The sequence below is a fragment of the Lutra lutra genome, chromosome 17 (genome assembly GCF_902655055.1).
Source record: "Lutra lutra chromosome 17, mLutLut1.2, whole genome shotgun sequence".
Classification (NCBI taxonomy): domain Eukaryota; kingdom Metazoa; phylum Chordata; class Mammalia; order Carnivora; family Mustelidae; genus Lutra; species Lutra lutra.
The window spans coordinates 44,771,937-44,787,029 of record NC_062294.1 but is presented as its reverse complement, the minus strand read 5'-3'; the positions used below and the strand labels follow the sequence as shown (position 1 = coordinate 44,787,029).

At 38.2% G+C, this 15,093-nt stretch overlaps 1 protein-coding gene across 5 annotated transcripts in view; it reads left to right on the top strand.

Annotated features, from left to right (window-relative positions):
- Positions 1–15,093, top strand: part of LOC125088406 (zinc finger protein 570) — a 45,324-nt gene that overhangs the window by 13,733 nt on the left and 16,498 nt on the right. For all 5 annotated transcript variants that reach the window (XM_047709520.1, XM_047709522.1, XM_047709521.1 and 2 more), the window contains exons 3-4: positions 3,340–3,466; positions 3,792–3,887. In XM_047709520.1, the coding sequence (XP_047565476.1) occupies positions 3,340–3,466; positions 3,792–3,887 (223 nt within the window). The remainder of the gene's footprint in view (positions 1–3,339; positions 3,467–3,791; positions 3,888–15,093) is intronic.

Here is a 15,093-nt window from a genome sequence, read left to right as displayed (position 1 = left end):
ATACAGATATTGAAATGACCAAATATTACGTATGATAGGAGTAGCATTGGAGAGAGTGACAGTGAGCCAGGCGCTGAAGTGCTGAAGGAATGACAGCGTATTGGTATCTACCAGGAACTGGTAGACAACTAAAACAGAGAGGGATGATAGAGTCTGATTTCATGAGATTTAAAACTAGGTGTCTTTCAGGGAGGTGGGAGGAGTAATGGTCTAAAAATAAATGTAAGGAGCAGAGACATCACCTGCCTTACCTCCAGGTGCTGTGGTACAAGGAATGTGGGAAATAAAAACACTCACCACATGACAGGGCTTCAAGGGAAGTAGTCAGTCCTCTCAGCAAGGAGCCGTGTTTCTATGCAGGCAGAAAGGTGAAGAGAATGGTTGACTTTCTTCATCCTGGTTTAATTATAATTATGAATGGATTTTGAAACCAAGTATTTGGTTAGAGATCAACATTTTATTTTTAATTTTTTTTAATATCAGTGTAGTTAACTTACAGTGCTATATTAGTTTTCAAGTGTACAATATAGTGATCTAATGGTTCTATATATTACTCGGTGCGCATCAAAACCAGTGCATTCCTAATCCCCCTCACCTATTTCACCTATCTGCCTCCCCCCACCTCCCCTCTGGTAACCATCTGTTCTCTATAGTTAAGGATCTGTTTTTTGGTTTATCTCTCTTTTCTCCCCTTTGTTCATTTGCTTTGTTTCTTAAATTCCACATGAGTGAAGTCATATGGTATTTATCTTTTTCTGACTTATTTCACTTAGCATTATACTCTCTAGCTCCATTCATGTTGTTGCGAATGGCAAGATTTCATTCTTTTTTAATGGCTGAGTAATATTCCATGGTGTGTGTGTGTATGTGTGTGTGTGTGTGTAGAGAGAGAGAAAGGGGTCAAATATTTTTCAGAGATCATTTGTTAGAGATCAGGTATTTTAAAGTAATAATTTAAAGCTCCTTATGTTGATGCCATTATTTTGATTAACTTTCATTAAAAGAATCATTGAAAAGTGTATGTCATATATTAAAAAATAATTTCACATTTATTATATATATTTATATAAGGTAAGGAAAACATTTTTGGAAGCATATATGGCATATGAACCAAACTCTTTTTTTTTTAAATTTTATTTATTTATTTGTCAGAGAGAGAGAGGGAGAGAGAGCAAGTACAGGCAGACAGAATGGCAGGCAGAGGCAGAGGGAGAAGCAGGCTCCCTGATGAGCAAGGAGCCCGATGTGGGACTCGATCCCAGGACGCTGGGATCATGACCTGAGCCGAAGGCAGCTGCTTAACCAACTGAGCCACCCAGGCATCCCATGAACCAAACTCTTAACAGGAACATTTCTGCAGTATATGAGGGATGTTATTGGTAGGGCAGAGATGAAGAAATTCACAAACTACTTCACATTATAAATAAGAAAAAGTTACTGAGAGTTGTAAAACACTTTTTAAAAAATAACTTTGAAAAAAATAAAGAACTTTTTAAAGATTTTATTTATTTATTTGAGAGAGGGACAGTGATAGCAACAGAGATAGCAAGAAAGAGCACAAGCAGGGAAGAGAGGGTGAAGCAGGCTCCCTGCTGAGCAAGGCTCAATCCTAGCACCTGGGATCCCAGGATCCCATCATGACCTGAGCTGAAGGGAGATGCTTAACTGATTGAGCCACCAGGCACCCGTGTAAAACACTTTAATAATTTTTATTCTGTAGAGACAGTTTAACTATGACAAAATTGTATCAAATGCCCAATAAATGTTTTCTTGCCTTAACAGATTCACCTCTTCTAAAAATTATATACACACACAAACACATGTTAGCTTTCATCAGCAGGCGGTCATATTTATAGAAACCTAAAATCCAGCTGAATGACAGCATAGCTCCAAATTTTAAGAACTTTGCCTAGCCCCTACAGGCAGAAGCAGTGTTCTGAAAAGAACACCCATTTCTTTCTTTTTATTTTTAAGATTTTATTTGTTAATTTGACAGAGAGAGAAAGATCTCAAGGAGACAGAGCACCAGGCGGGGTAGTGGGGAAGCAGGCTCCCTGATGAGTAGAGAGCCCGATGCAGGGCTTGATCCCAGGACCCTGAGATCATGACCTGAGCCGAAGGCAGAGGCTTAACCCACTGAGCCACCCAGGCACCCCCACCCATTTCTTTATACAAAATTTTAAGTACTCTGGGTTGAAGTATTTGAATTTTAATAGAATCGATGATTTGCTGTCCTTGGTCTAGCACAATTTTCAGAGATATAGCAAGAACTTTCTGGTCTCCCCCCCCCCACCCCCCCCGCTCTTCTTTTTTAAAGATTTATTTATTTATTTGAGAGAGAAAGAGAGCATGCACAAGGGGAGGGGCAGAGGGAGAGAGACTACAAGCTGAGCACAGAGCCTGACAACGGAACTGGATCTCAGGACCCTGAGATCATGTCCTGATCAGAAACCAATAGTGGGATGCTTAATTCACTGTGCCACCCAGGTACCCCAGCACTTCCTGGTCTCATTTTTGATCCTCTCATAGTTTCTTGAACTCTTCAAACTGATCATTCATTAATTCAGTTTATTCAGCAAATATTTGAATGCCTCATGTGTGCCAAATACTGTCCTATAACTAGGGCTATAACAGTGAGCAAAGCAAAAATGTATTCTGCCCTCATGGACTTCACATTTTTTTTTTTAAGATTTTTTATTTATTTATTTGACAGAGAGAGATCACAAGCAGGCAGAGAGGCAGGCAGAGAGAGAGGAGGAGGCAGGCTCCCTGCTGAGCAGAGAGCCCGATGCGGGGCTCCATCCCAGGACCCTGAGATCATGACCCGAGCCGAAGGCAGCGGCCTAACCCACTGAGCCACCCAGGCGCCCCTTCACATTTTTTTTTTAAGACTATTTATTTGACAGACCGAGATCACAAGCAGGCAGAGAGGCAGGCAGAGAGAGAGAGGGAAGTAGGCTCCCTGCTGAGCAGAGAGCCCAATTCAGGGCTCGGTCCCAGGACTCTGAGATCATGACCTGAGCTGAAGGCAGGGGCTTAACCACTGAGCCACCCAGGTGTCCCTGGTCTTCACATTTTAGTGGAGGTTGGGAGCACACAATAACAAAATAATTAAGTGCCATGGCAAACAACAAAGGAGGGTTAAGGAAATACAAAACAGGAGTAAAAGCTTGCTATTTTAATACAGAATGATCTGAGAAGTCCAAAAGGCCTGAGGGGGAATGTGTTTGACCATTTTGATTTGAGAATGTAATATCAGGGAAAGCACAGTATACCTAGGGCAAAACAAGTAAGGTGAATATGGTAAGAGATGAAGTTATTTCATTTATTTCTTTTCAGGAGTTGGTAACCTTCAGAGATGTGGCTGTAGATTTCTCCCAAGAGGAGTGGGACTGTCTAAATTCTTCTCAGAGGCATCTATATAGTAATGTGATGTTGGAGAACTACCGGATCTTGGTGTCCCTAGGTAAGGATATCTTATCCTTGTAAAATTGAGCTTCTGCTCATAAGGGCCTCTTTGCTACCATTATTGTGAATCTTTGGGTGGCATCCTCAGTGCTTGGCTGAAGTTGCTGTGCCAAAGTAATGGTTTAATATTTGTAAAGTTGCCAGTAGATGGGTCTGTTATTAATTGTGTTGGAAGTTTCAGCTTTCCTATAATTTGAATACACGTCCTTTATATATTTTTCTCTGGCTTACTCTAAACTCCCTCTTCCCTGTTGATCAAAGGATTGGTTATAAGTTATGGGATATCCTCTGCATGACCAGATTGTTTCTTTTCATACATGCAGGACTTTGCTTTTCTAAGCCAAATGTGATATTATTGTTGGAACAAGGGAAAGAGCCCTGGATGGTGAAGAGAGAGCTGGCAAAAGGCTTGTGCTCAGGTGAGTGAAGAGGAAATAGGCAGGCAAAACCTCTGGAGATGATGGCTCAGCCTGACTTAGAGGTATCACCTCTTCATTCTTCTTTGTTGGCATGTTCTCCAATGTTCTAGGTCTTACTAGAAATTTGAGGCCTTTTAATGTTCTCTCCCATTTATTCTTCATGGTCCCTCCTTTAATACTTTGCTCCCTCCTTTCTAAAAACTCACCTATTCTGAGTCTCATTCCTTCCCAGTTTCATAAGTCTCTTCCAGTCTTTTAATCTTTTCTTAATCTGATAAACTTTTTGAGCTGTACAGACAGCTTTAACTAAAGGGCTAGATTCAAGTCTTGATTCTTAAATGAAGTAAAATTTTAGGCAAGTTACTTAACCTCTCTACTTTTATTTTGTTATCTGTAAAATGGGATATACTTCTTTTTTTAAATTTCTTTTCAGTGCTCCAGAATTCATTGTTTATGCCCCACATCCAGTGCTCCACGCAATACGTGCCCTCCATAATGCCCAGCACCAGGCTCACCCAACCTTCCATCCCCTCCCCTCCAAAACCCTCTGTTTATCAGAGTTTGCAGTCTCTCATGGTTTGTCTCCCCCTCCAGTTTGCCCCAACTCACTTCTCCTCTCCATCTCCCCATGTCCTCCGTGTTATTCCTTATGCTCCAAAAATAAGCGAAACCATATGATAATTGACTCTCTCTGCTTGATTTATTTCACTCAGCATAATCTCTTCCAGTCCCATCCATGTTGCTACAAAAGTTGGGTATTCATCCTTTCTGATGGAGGCATAATACTCCATAGTATATATGGACCATGTCTTCTTTATCCATTCGTCCATTCAAGGACATCTTGGTTCTTTCCACAGTTTAGCAACTGTGGCCATTGCCACAATGAACATTGGGGTACAGGTGGCCCTTCTTTTCACTACATCTGTATCTTTGGGGTAAATACCCAGTAGTGCAACTGCAGGGTCATAGAGTAGCTCTATATTTAATTTCTTAAGGAATCTCCACATTTTTCCAAAGTGGCTGCACCAACTTGCATTCCCACCAACAGTGGAAGAGGGGTCCCCTTTCTCCACATCCTCTCCAACACATGTTGTTTACTATCTTGTTAATTTTGGCCATTCTAACTGGTGTAAGGTGGTATCTCAATGTGGTTTTTCTTTGAATCTCCCTCATGGCTGGTGGTGATGAACATTTTTTCATGTGTCTATTAGCCATTTGTGTGTCGTCTTTAGAGATATACTTTTAAAGTGCTTTAACAGTTCCCTTCTCATATTGTGAACTCAAAGGCTGTTAGTTGCTATTGTTGTAGTAGTAGTGTATCTCCAAATGCCTTGTTTTTCTTTTAATGGTAAGTTCATTCATTCTTTCATTCCTTTCATCAACATTTATTGAATTTTTGAAGATTACATGCAAGATGCTAGAGCACTATATATTTGTAGAAGTTATCAAACAATTGATGGGCCAGTAGCAGAAATACAATATTAAACTATAAATGGCATATGTGAGAAGAAAGCTGACACAAGGAAACTCAGAGAAAGAGGTGAGAGGCCAAAGAGTCTGGGTAACTGAGAAGATGATGGTCTCTATACGATACAGGTGAGAAGCTAGAAAACATTTGAGAGAGAATAAATTAAGAGTTTAGGTTTGTGGGGGCACCTGGGTGGCTCAGTGGGTTAAAGCCTTTGCCTTCGGCTCAGGTCATGGTCCCAGGGTCCTGGGATCGAGCCCCACATCAGGCTCTCTGCTCAGCAGGAAGCCTGTTTCCACCTCTCTCTCTCTGCCTCTCTCTCTGCCTACTTGTCATCTCTGTCTGTCAAATAAATAAATAAAATCTTAAAAAAAAAAAGAGTTTAGGTTTGTGGCATCGGAAGGAGTTTTAGTTAGACATAGGAAGCATTAGATAAAACAGAAGACTAAAGTTAAAAGGAAAATGAGTGTTACTATAAATATCTCTGTCAATATCACTCAACTCACCCCCCCAGTACTCCTCCCCAGTCTTTTATGTCCTTCTTCAATTTTTTAAAAACAATATTTGATGTGAAACTGTAGTGTCAAGGAATATATGATTAAATTTTGTTAATTATTATTACTAAATAAATCACACACACATGAATATATATTAGCATATGTATATGGTTTAAATAGTAATAGAAAAAAACCCATGTACCTACTTCTTAGCTTAAGAAATAGAAAATTAGGGCGCCTGGGTGGTTCAGTGGGTTAAAGCCTCTGCCTTCGGCTCAGGTCATGATCCCAGGGTCCTGGGATCAAGCCCCGCTTCGGGCTCTCTGCTTGGCCGGGAGCCTGCTTCCCTTCCTCTCTCTCTGCCTCTCTCTCTGCCTGTCTCTCTGCCTACTTGTGATCTCTGTCTGTCAAATAAATAAATAAAATTAAAAAAAAAGAAATAGAAAATTATTGGGGTGCCTGGCTGGCTCAGTTGGTAGAACATGCCCCATGTTGGGTATAGAGATTACTTTAAAAAAAAAAAAAAAAGGAAAGGAAATAAGAAATTGTCAATGGCATTATAGGCCTTTGAGGGCTGCCTAATGATAAACCGTTCCCCACCCGTGGCCCATCCCTACCTCTTACCAGAGAAACCATTATTCTACAATTTTGCTTATCTTTTCTTGACTTTTCTTAATAGTTGTGCCATTACCTTTAAACAAAATATGATATTTGTGTATTTTCAACTTTTTACATCTGAAAAGATGTGGTGCATATAATTCTGACTTTTTTTTCCAACTCAAAATTATATTCCTGAGCGGGGTCTGGGTGGCTCAGTCAGTTAAGCATCTGACTCTTGGTTTTGGCTCAGGTCATGATCTCAGGATTGTGAGAGTGAGCTCTGAGTCGGGCTCCCTGCTCAGTGGAGAGTCTGCTTCTCTCTCGCTCTCTGCCCCTCCCCTCACTTTTAGTTTTCTCAATTGTTTGCTATGCTGGACTTTATTTTTTTTCAGAAGGTTTTTATTTTGATGTAGTCCCAGTAACTTATTTTTCCTTATATTTCCCATCCCTGAGAGGACCTATCTAGAAAAAAGTTGCTCAGCCTATGTCAGAGAAATTACTGTCTGTGCTCTCCTGTAGGATTTTTTTTTTTTTTAAGATTTTATTTATCTGACAGAGAGAGATCACAAGTGGGCAGACAGGCAAGCAGAGAGAGAGAGAGGAGGAAGCAGGCTCCCTGCAGAGCAGAGAGCCCGATATGGGACTCGATCCCAGGACCCTGAGATCATGACCTGAGCTGAAGGCAGAGGCTTAACCACTGAGCCACCCAGGCGCCCCTCTCCTGTAGGATTTTTATGGCCCCAGACTTCACATATAGGTTTTTAATCTATTTTGAGTTTTTTGGTGTGTGTGTATGGCATAAGAAAGGTCTAGTTTCATTCTTTTACATATTGCTGTCTAGTTTTCCCAACATTTGTTGAAGAGACTCCCTTTTTGACATTGGATGGTCTTTCCTGCTTTGTCAGAAATTAATTGGTTAATTGGTTAATTGGTTAACCAATTGGTTAACTGGTCAATTTCTGGATTTTCTACTCTGTTCTTTTGATCTATGTGTCTGTTTTTGTGCTGATACCATATTGTTGGTTTTTTTTAAAGATTTTGTTTTTAAGTAATCTCTACACCCAACGTGGTGCTCAAATTTACAATCCTCAGATCAAGAGTGGCATGCTCCACTGACTGAGCCAGCCACGTGCTCCTGGTATCATACTCTTTTGATTATGACAGCTTTGTGTATTACTCAAATCTGGAATTGTGATGCCTCCAGCTTTGCTTTGCTTTTTCTTGGTTGCTTTGACTTTTTGAGCTCTTTTGTGGTTCCTTACACATTTTATGATTATTTTCTCTACTTCTGTGAAAAATGCTGTTGGCATTTTTATAGGGATTGCATTAAATATATAGATCGCTTTGGTCAATATAGACATTTTAACAGTATTTTGTTTTTCCCATCCATGAGCATGAGATACTTTCTTTGTGTCATCTTCAATTTCTTTCATCAGTTTTTATAGTTTTCAGAGCCTAGGTCTTTCCCCTCTTTGGTTAGGTTTATTTATAGGTGTCTTACTACTTTTGATGCAATTGTAAATATGATTGTTTTCTTAATTTCTCTTTCTGCTATTTCATTTTTTTTTAAAGATTTTATTTATTTATTTGACAGAGATCACAAGCAGGCAGAGAGATAGGCAGAGAGAGAGAGGAGGAAGCAGGCTCCCTGCTGATCAGAGAGCCCTATGCGGGGCTCAATCCCAGGACCCTGGGATCATGAGCCAGAGGCAGAGGCTTTAACCCACTGAGCCACCTAGGCACCCCTCTGCTATTTCATTTTTGGTGTATGGAAATGCAACAGATTTCTGTACATTTGGTATCCTGCAACATTTATAATCACTACTGAATTCATTTATCAGTTTTAGCAATTTTTTGGTGGAGTCTTTTGGATTTTTCTATTATATACAGTATCATGTCATCTAATAGTGAAGGCATTCTTTTTGATTTGGATGCTTTTTATTTCATATACTTGTGTGATGATAGTAGGCATTCTTGCTCACTTTTGGTCTTAATGAGAGTGCTTTCATATTTTGTTATTAATAACTCTGATATTTAAAGGTTTTTTGGGTCTTTTTGCTTCTGTTTGCTAGAGTTTCATTATAGAAAGCTTTTGAAAGGCATCTGGGTGGCTCAGTTGGTTGGACATCTGCCTTTGACTCAGGTAATGGTCCCAGGGTTTTGAGATTGAGCCCCACCTTGGGCTCTCTGCTCAGTGGGAAGCCTGCTTCTCCCTCTCCCTTTGCCTGGAGCTCCCCTTGCTTGTGCTCTCTCTGTCAAATAAATAAATAAAATCTAAAAAAAAAAAAAGAAAGAAAGCTTTTACATTTTAATAAATGTTTTTCCAGCTCTGTAGATGATTAGATGGTTTTTAGTTTTTCATCTGTTAACATGGTGAATTGCATATTACATTTTTAATGTTGAACTAACTTTATAGACCTGAGACAAACCCATTTATAGCTTTTTCATTCATGGCTACTTGCTGTTTGCCAATATATTTTTTAGGCTTTTTGCATCTACAGTAATCAGTGAATAAGGTTGATGTCCAATTTTTCCTTCATGTACTCTTCTTGTCAGATTTTGGAATCAAGATACTAGTCTCTTAACATTTATTGGTGGGTATTCCTCTTTTTTCTTCCTTAGAATAATTTGTGTAAAATCAAAATTCTTTGTTTTTTGAATGGTAGAACTTTGTTCATCTTGGCCTGTGATTTTTCTTATGAAAAGAATTTAAACAACTAATTCAATTTGTTATAAGATCCTTTTCTCTTATAATCATAGAGTTATATAGTATTTTTCTAAGAATTTCTATGTCTTATGTAAATATTCAAATTTATTATATAAAGTTATCCATTATCTTCTCTTATCTAAAGTTGGCAGTGTATGTAATTATGACCTATTTTTTTCTTCCAAAAAAGGAGAAACAAATTTTTCCATGGATTTCTCTTTTTTTTGGTATTTTCACTTTTTGCTTCACTGATCCTCTCTAATTTATCTTTTTAAAAATTTCATGGGGGTGCCTGGATGGCTCAGTCAGTTGAGGGTCTCCCTTCGGCTCACATCATGATCCCAGAGTCCTGGGATCAAGCCCCATATCAGGCTCCCTGCTCACTGCCTGCTTCTCCATCTCCTCTGCCTGCTGCTCCCCCTGCCTGTGCTCTCTCCCTCTGTCAAATAAATAAAAATCTCTTTTAAAAATTTCATTTATTTCTCTTCTTTATTATTTAATTCTTCCCTTGTTTGTTTATGCTATTCTCTCCTTTTTAAACTTTTTTTTAAAAAAGATTTTATTTATTCGACAAAGAGAGAGAGATCACAAGTAGGCAGAGAGGCAGGCAGAGAGAGAGGGAGAAGCAGGCTCCCTGCTGAGCCAAAAGCCCGATGTGGGGCTCGATCCCATGACCCTGGGATCATGACCCAAGCCGAAGACAGAGGCTTTAACCCACTGAACCACCTAGGCCGCCCCAATCTTTTTTTAACTTTTAAAGTTAGATAATTCATTGTTTTTGAGGATCTCTCTTTTCTATTATAAGCCCTTAAGACTATAGGGGCACCTGACTGGCTCACTCAGTGGAGCATGTGACTCTTGATTTGGGGATTGTGAGTTCAAGCCCTATACTGGGTATAGTGATTACTTAGAAATAAAATTTCTAAGACCATATTAGGAATATATTCCACATATTTTGATAGGTTGTGTTTTTGTTATGTATATCTAAGCATTTTCTAATTTCCATTGATTTTTTGGGGGGACCCATGAATTACTTGGGATTTTTAGGTCCCAAATTCAAGTTTTTGCTTCTTTAACTGCACTGTAGTTAGAGAATACGGTCTATTTAATTCAAATTCTTTAAAATTTATTTTATGTCTTAGTGGTTAATTTTGGTAAATAGTTGGTATGTCCTAGGCAATAATATCTGTTTCTGGTTGTGCAATATATAGCATTTGATATATGCCCTTTGAATTAGCTCATTAATTTTGCTGATCAAATCTTCTGTATCATTGATTTTTAAAAAAATCTCTGAGAAGTCAATTATAGGAAGACTTGTCAAAAAACTCTAATAGTGAATACATAAGTTTTTGGGTAATTCTGACAACTGGTTTTTTATATTTTAAAAGTATTTTATTAGGTCATATGTTTTTGGAATTGTTTTATTTCTCTGGTAAATTCCTCCATATATTATTGTTACCCTCTTTAAATCTAGTGGTGATTTTTCCCTTAACTATTTTGCTTGATATTAGTGTAGCTATACTAGCCTTCTTTTGTTAATACTTCCTTGGTATAGTTTTTCTATTCCTCTACTCCCTTACTTTCTGTGTTTATCTTATAAAGAGTATTTATAGCTAAAGAGTTTTTTAGTCTACTCTGATAATCTATCTTTTAACTAAATGATGGTAGTTACATATTTTGGTATTATTGGTAGAATTGGACTAATTTCCACCATCTTATTTTCTTTTATAAATTCTTTTCCTATATTTTGTTTCTTGACTTTTACTCCATCTGCTACTTTGAAAGATAAACAGTCTATTTCTATTCTTCTATTGGTTAGCTTAAAAAATTTAACATTTATGGGACATCTGGCTAGTTCAGTCAGTAAAACATAACTCTTGATCTTAGGGTTGTAGGGTTGAGCCCCAGTTTGGCTGTAGAGATTACTTGAAAATAAAATCTTAAAAAAAAAAGTTAACATTAATAATCACCTTAACAAAGTCCAAAATTAAACCTTACCTTTATTTTCCTCCCTTAAAAATTAAGAACTTTAGAATGATTTAATTTCATTTATCCTCATTTCAGTTATTTTTTTTTTAAGATTTTTATTTTTATTTATTTATTTGACAGAGAGAAATCACAAGCAAGCAGAGAGGCAGGCAGAGAGAGAGGAGGAAGCAGGCTCCCTGCTGAGCAGAAAGCCCGATGTGGGGCTCAAACCCAGGACCTGGGATCATGACCTGAGCCGAAGGCAGCGGCTTAACCCACTGAGCCACCCAGGCGCCCCTCAGTTATTTTTTAATCCCATAAATTATTTCATTTTATGAAGTTACAAAATTAGACCATTATTTTGTTCAGTTAGTGTTGTTTAGATTTACCCATGTTTCATTTTCTTCTTTCATCATTCCTTTCTTTTTTTTTTTTTTAAAGATTTTTATTTATTTATTTGACAGAGAGAGATCACAAGTAGACGGAGAGGCAGGCAGAAAGAGAGAGAGAGAGGGAAGCAGGCTCCCTGCTGAGCAGAGAGCCCGATGTGGGACTCGATCTGAGGACCCTGAGATCATGACCCGAGCCAAAGGCAGCGGCTTAACCCCCTGAGCCACCCAGGCGCCCCTCATCATTCTTTTCTATATCCCAGAACTTTTTCCTGTGTCAACTCCTTTATCAATAAATATACTATTTATATAGTCTATTTTGTTATTATTTATTCATTTGTTTGGTATACTTATTTTGCTTTCATGCATATAAGAATATATATATGCACTCATAAATTGACAGCCATTATTTTTATCAGCACCTTAAAGATACCACTCCATACTTTTCTGGCTTCTATTGTTGGTATTAAGATGTCAGTTTTCATTACTATTTTCTTCCTTGCTTCTATTAAAAACTACCTTCTCTTTGCCCTCGTTATTCTGTATTTTCACTATGACATATCTAAATTAAATAACATTTTAATTGCTCTACTTGGGATTATGGTTCTGATATCTGACCATTCAGGTCTTAATAGGTCCCGGGTAATGATCAGTGGTTATTTTTTCACATAATTATCACTCCCCTATTCTCTGTATTTTCTTTTCCTAAGACTCCAGTTAGATGTGGCTAAGACCTTCTTTCTCATTAGGGTTAAACTGAGGGTGTTAGCTTCAGTTGCCCCTTACTTACTTGAAAGTACCTTCTGGTCTTTTTTGTCTTCTTTGTCTTTTTGACTTCTGGGAGTTTACCTTAATTTCTTGCCAGCTTTGCAACACATCTAAAAAGATATTTTCTGTATTTTACATAACATCTTATGTTTTTTAGTTGTTTTAACCAGACAGGTTTGTCATATTAACCAGCCTGCTCTTTTGCTGGACAGGAATCCTGACACTGTTAAAAGGATCTGGCAACTCACTGCCATGTTGCTGTCTCAATTTTATACCCATATACACTCCATGTGAATGAGAAAAGAGTGCATCTATACCTTTTGATAACATGGTAGATTAAATATATCATATTATATTTTCTTAATTTACATTTCTTTGAATACATGAGATTGATATTGTTACATGCATTTATTACCTAGTTAAAAGTTGTGTCTTCACATCATTTGTCTATTTTTAATGAATTATTAATACATTTTGCATATTTATAAGGGTTCTACCTTATTACAGATTTTTTTCATTTGTTTTATATGAAAAACATTAATTTTTTATAGTAAGATACTGTAATAAAATTTACTTTTAACTATTTTTAAAGTATATTGTCCATATTGTTTTGCTACAATCGCCAGAATCTTTCCATAGAACTCTTTTCATCTTGTAAGACTGAAACTCTATATGCATTAAACAGTAATTCTCCATTCTCCCCTTCCCTAGTCCCTGGCAACCACCATTCCACCTTCTTTCTTTGAATTTCAATAATCTAGGTACTTGATATAAGTGGATAGCATTTGTCTTTTTGTGACTGGCTTATTTTACATGGGTTAATGTCTTCAAAGTTGAATCACGTTGTAGCATGTCTCACAATTTCCAGCTTTTCATTTATTTTTTTAAAAGTTTATTTATTTATTTATTTGACAGACAGAGATCACAAGTAGGCAGAAGGGCAGGCAGAGAGAGAGGAGGAAGCAGACTCCCTGCTGAGCAGAGAGCCCGAAGCGGCTCCATCCCAGGATCCTGGGATCATGACCTGAGCTGAAGGCAGAGGCTTTAACCCATTGAACCACCCAGGTGCCCCAATTTCCTCCTTTTCAAAAGTGGAATAACATTTGATTGTGTGTGTATATATATATATATATATATATACACACACCATATTTTGTTTATCCATCCATTTAATGACACTTTCGTTGCTTCCATCTTTTGGCTATTGTAAATAATGCTCCTGTGAACATAGGAACACAGCTGCCTATTTAAGACCTTGTTTCCAATTCTTTTGGGTATATACTTAGAAGAGGAATTGCTGGATCTTATTTTTTTTTTTAATTTTATTTTTTATAAACATATATATTTATCCCCAGGGGTACAGGTCTGCGAATCGCCAGGTTTACACACTTCACAGCACTCACCATAGCACATACCTTCCCCAATATCCATAACCCCAGCTCCCTTTCCCAACCCCCCTCCCCCCATCAACCCTCAGTTTGTTTTATGAGATTAAGAGTCACTTATGGTTTGTCTCCCTCCCAATCCCATCTTGTTTCATTTACTCTTCTCCTACCCCCTTAACCCCCCATGTTGCATCTCCTCTCCCTCATATCCGGAGATCATATGATAGTTGTATTTCTCCGATTGACTTATTTCGCTAAGCATGATACCCTCTAGTTCCATCCACGTTGTCGCAAATGGCAAGATTTCATTTCTTTTGATGGCTGCATAGTATTCCATTGTGTATATATACCACATCTTCTTTATCCATTCGTCTGTTGATGGACATCTAGGTTCTTTCCATAGTTTGGCTATTGTAGACATTGCTGCTATAAACATTCGGGTGCACGTGCCCCTTCGCATCACTATGTTTGTATCTTTAGGGTAAATACCCAGCAGTGCAATTGCTGGGTCATAGGGTAGTTCTATTTTCAACATTTTGAGGAACCTCCATGCTGTTTTCCAGAGTGGTTGCACCAGCTTGCATTCCAACCAACAGTGTAGGAGGGTTCCCCTTTCTCGGCATCCTCGCCAGCATCTGTCATTTCCTGACTTGTTAATTTTAGCCATTCTGACTGGTGTGAGGTGATATCTCATTGTGGTTTTGATTTGTATTTCCCTGATGCCGAGTGATGTGGAGCACTTTTTCATGTGTCTGTTGGCCATCTGGATGTCTTCTTTGCAGAAATGTCTGTTCATGTCCTCTGCCCATTTCTTGATTGGATTATTTGTTCTTTGGGTGTTGAGTTTGCTAAGTTCTTTATAGATTTTGGACACTAGCCTTTTATCTGATATGTCATTTGCAAATATCTTCTCCCATTCTGTCAGTTGTCTTTTGGTTTTGTTCACTGTTTCCTTTGCTGTGCAAAAGCTTTTGATCTTGATAAAATCCCAATAGTTCATTTTTGCCCTTGCTTCCCTTGCCTTTGGCGATATTCCTAGGAAGATGTTGCTGTGGCTGAGGTCGAAGAGGTTGCTGCCTGTGTTCTCCTCAAGGATTTTGATGGATTCCTTTCTCACATTGAGATCCTGCATCCATTTTGAGTCTATTTTTGTGTGTGGTGTAAGGAAATAGTCCAATTTCATTTTTCTGCATGTGGCTGTCCAATTTTCCCAACACCATTTATTGAAGAGGCTGTCTTTTTTCCATTGGACATTCCTTCCTGCTTTGTTGAAGATTAGTTGACCATAGAGTTGAGGGTCTATTTCTGGGCTCTCTGTTCTGTTCCATTGATCTATGTGTCTGTTTTTGTGCCAGTACCATACTGTCTCGATGATGACAGCTTTGTAATAGAGCTTGAAGTCCGGAATTGTGATGCCACCAACT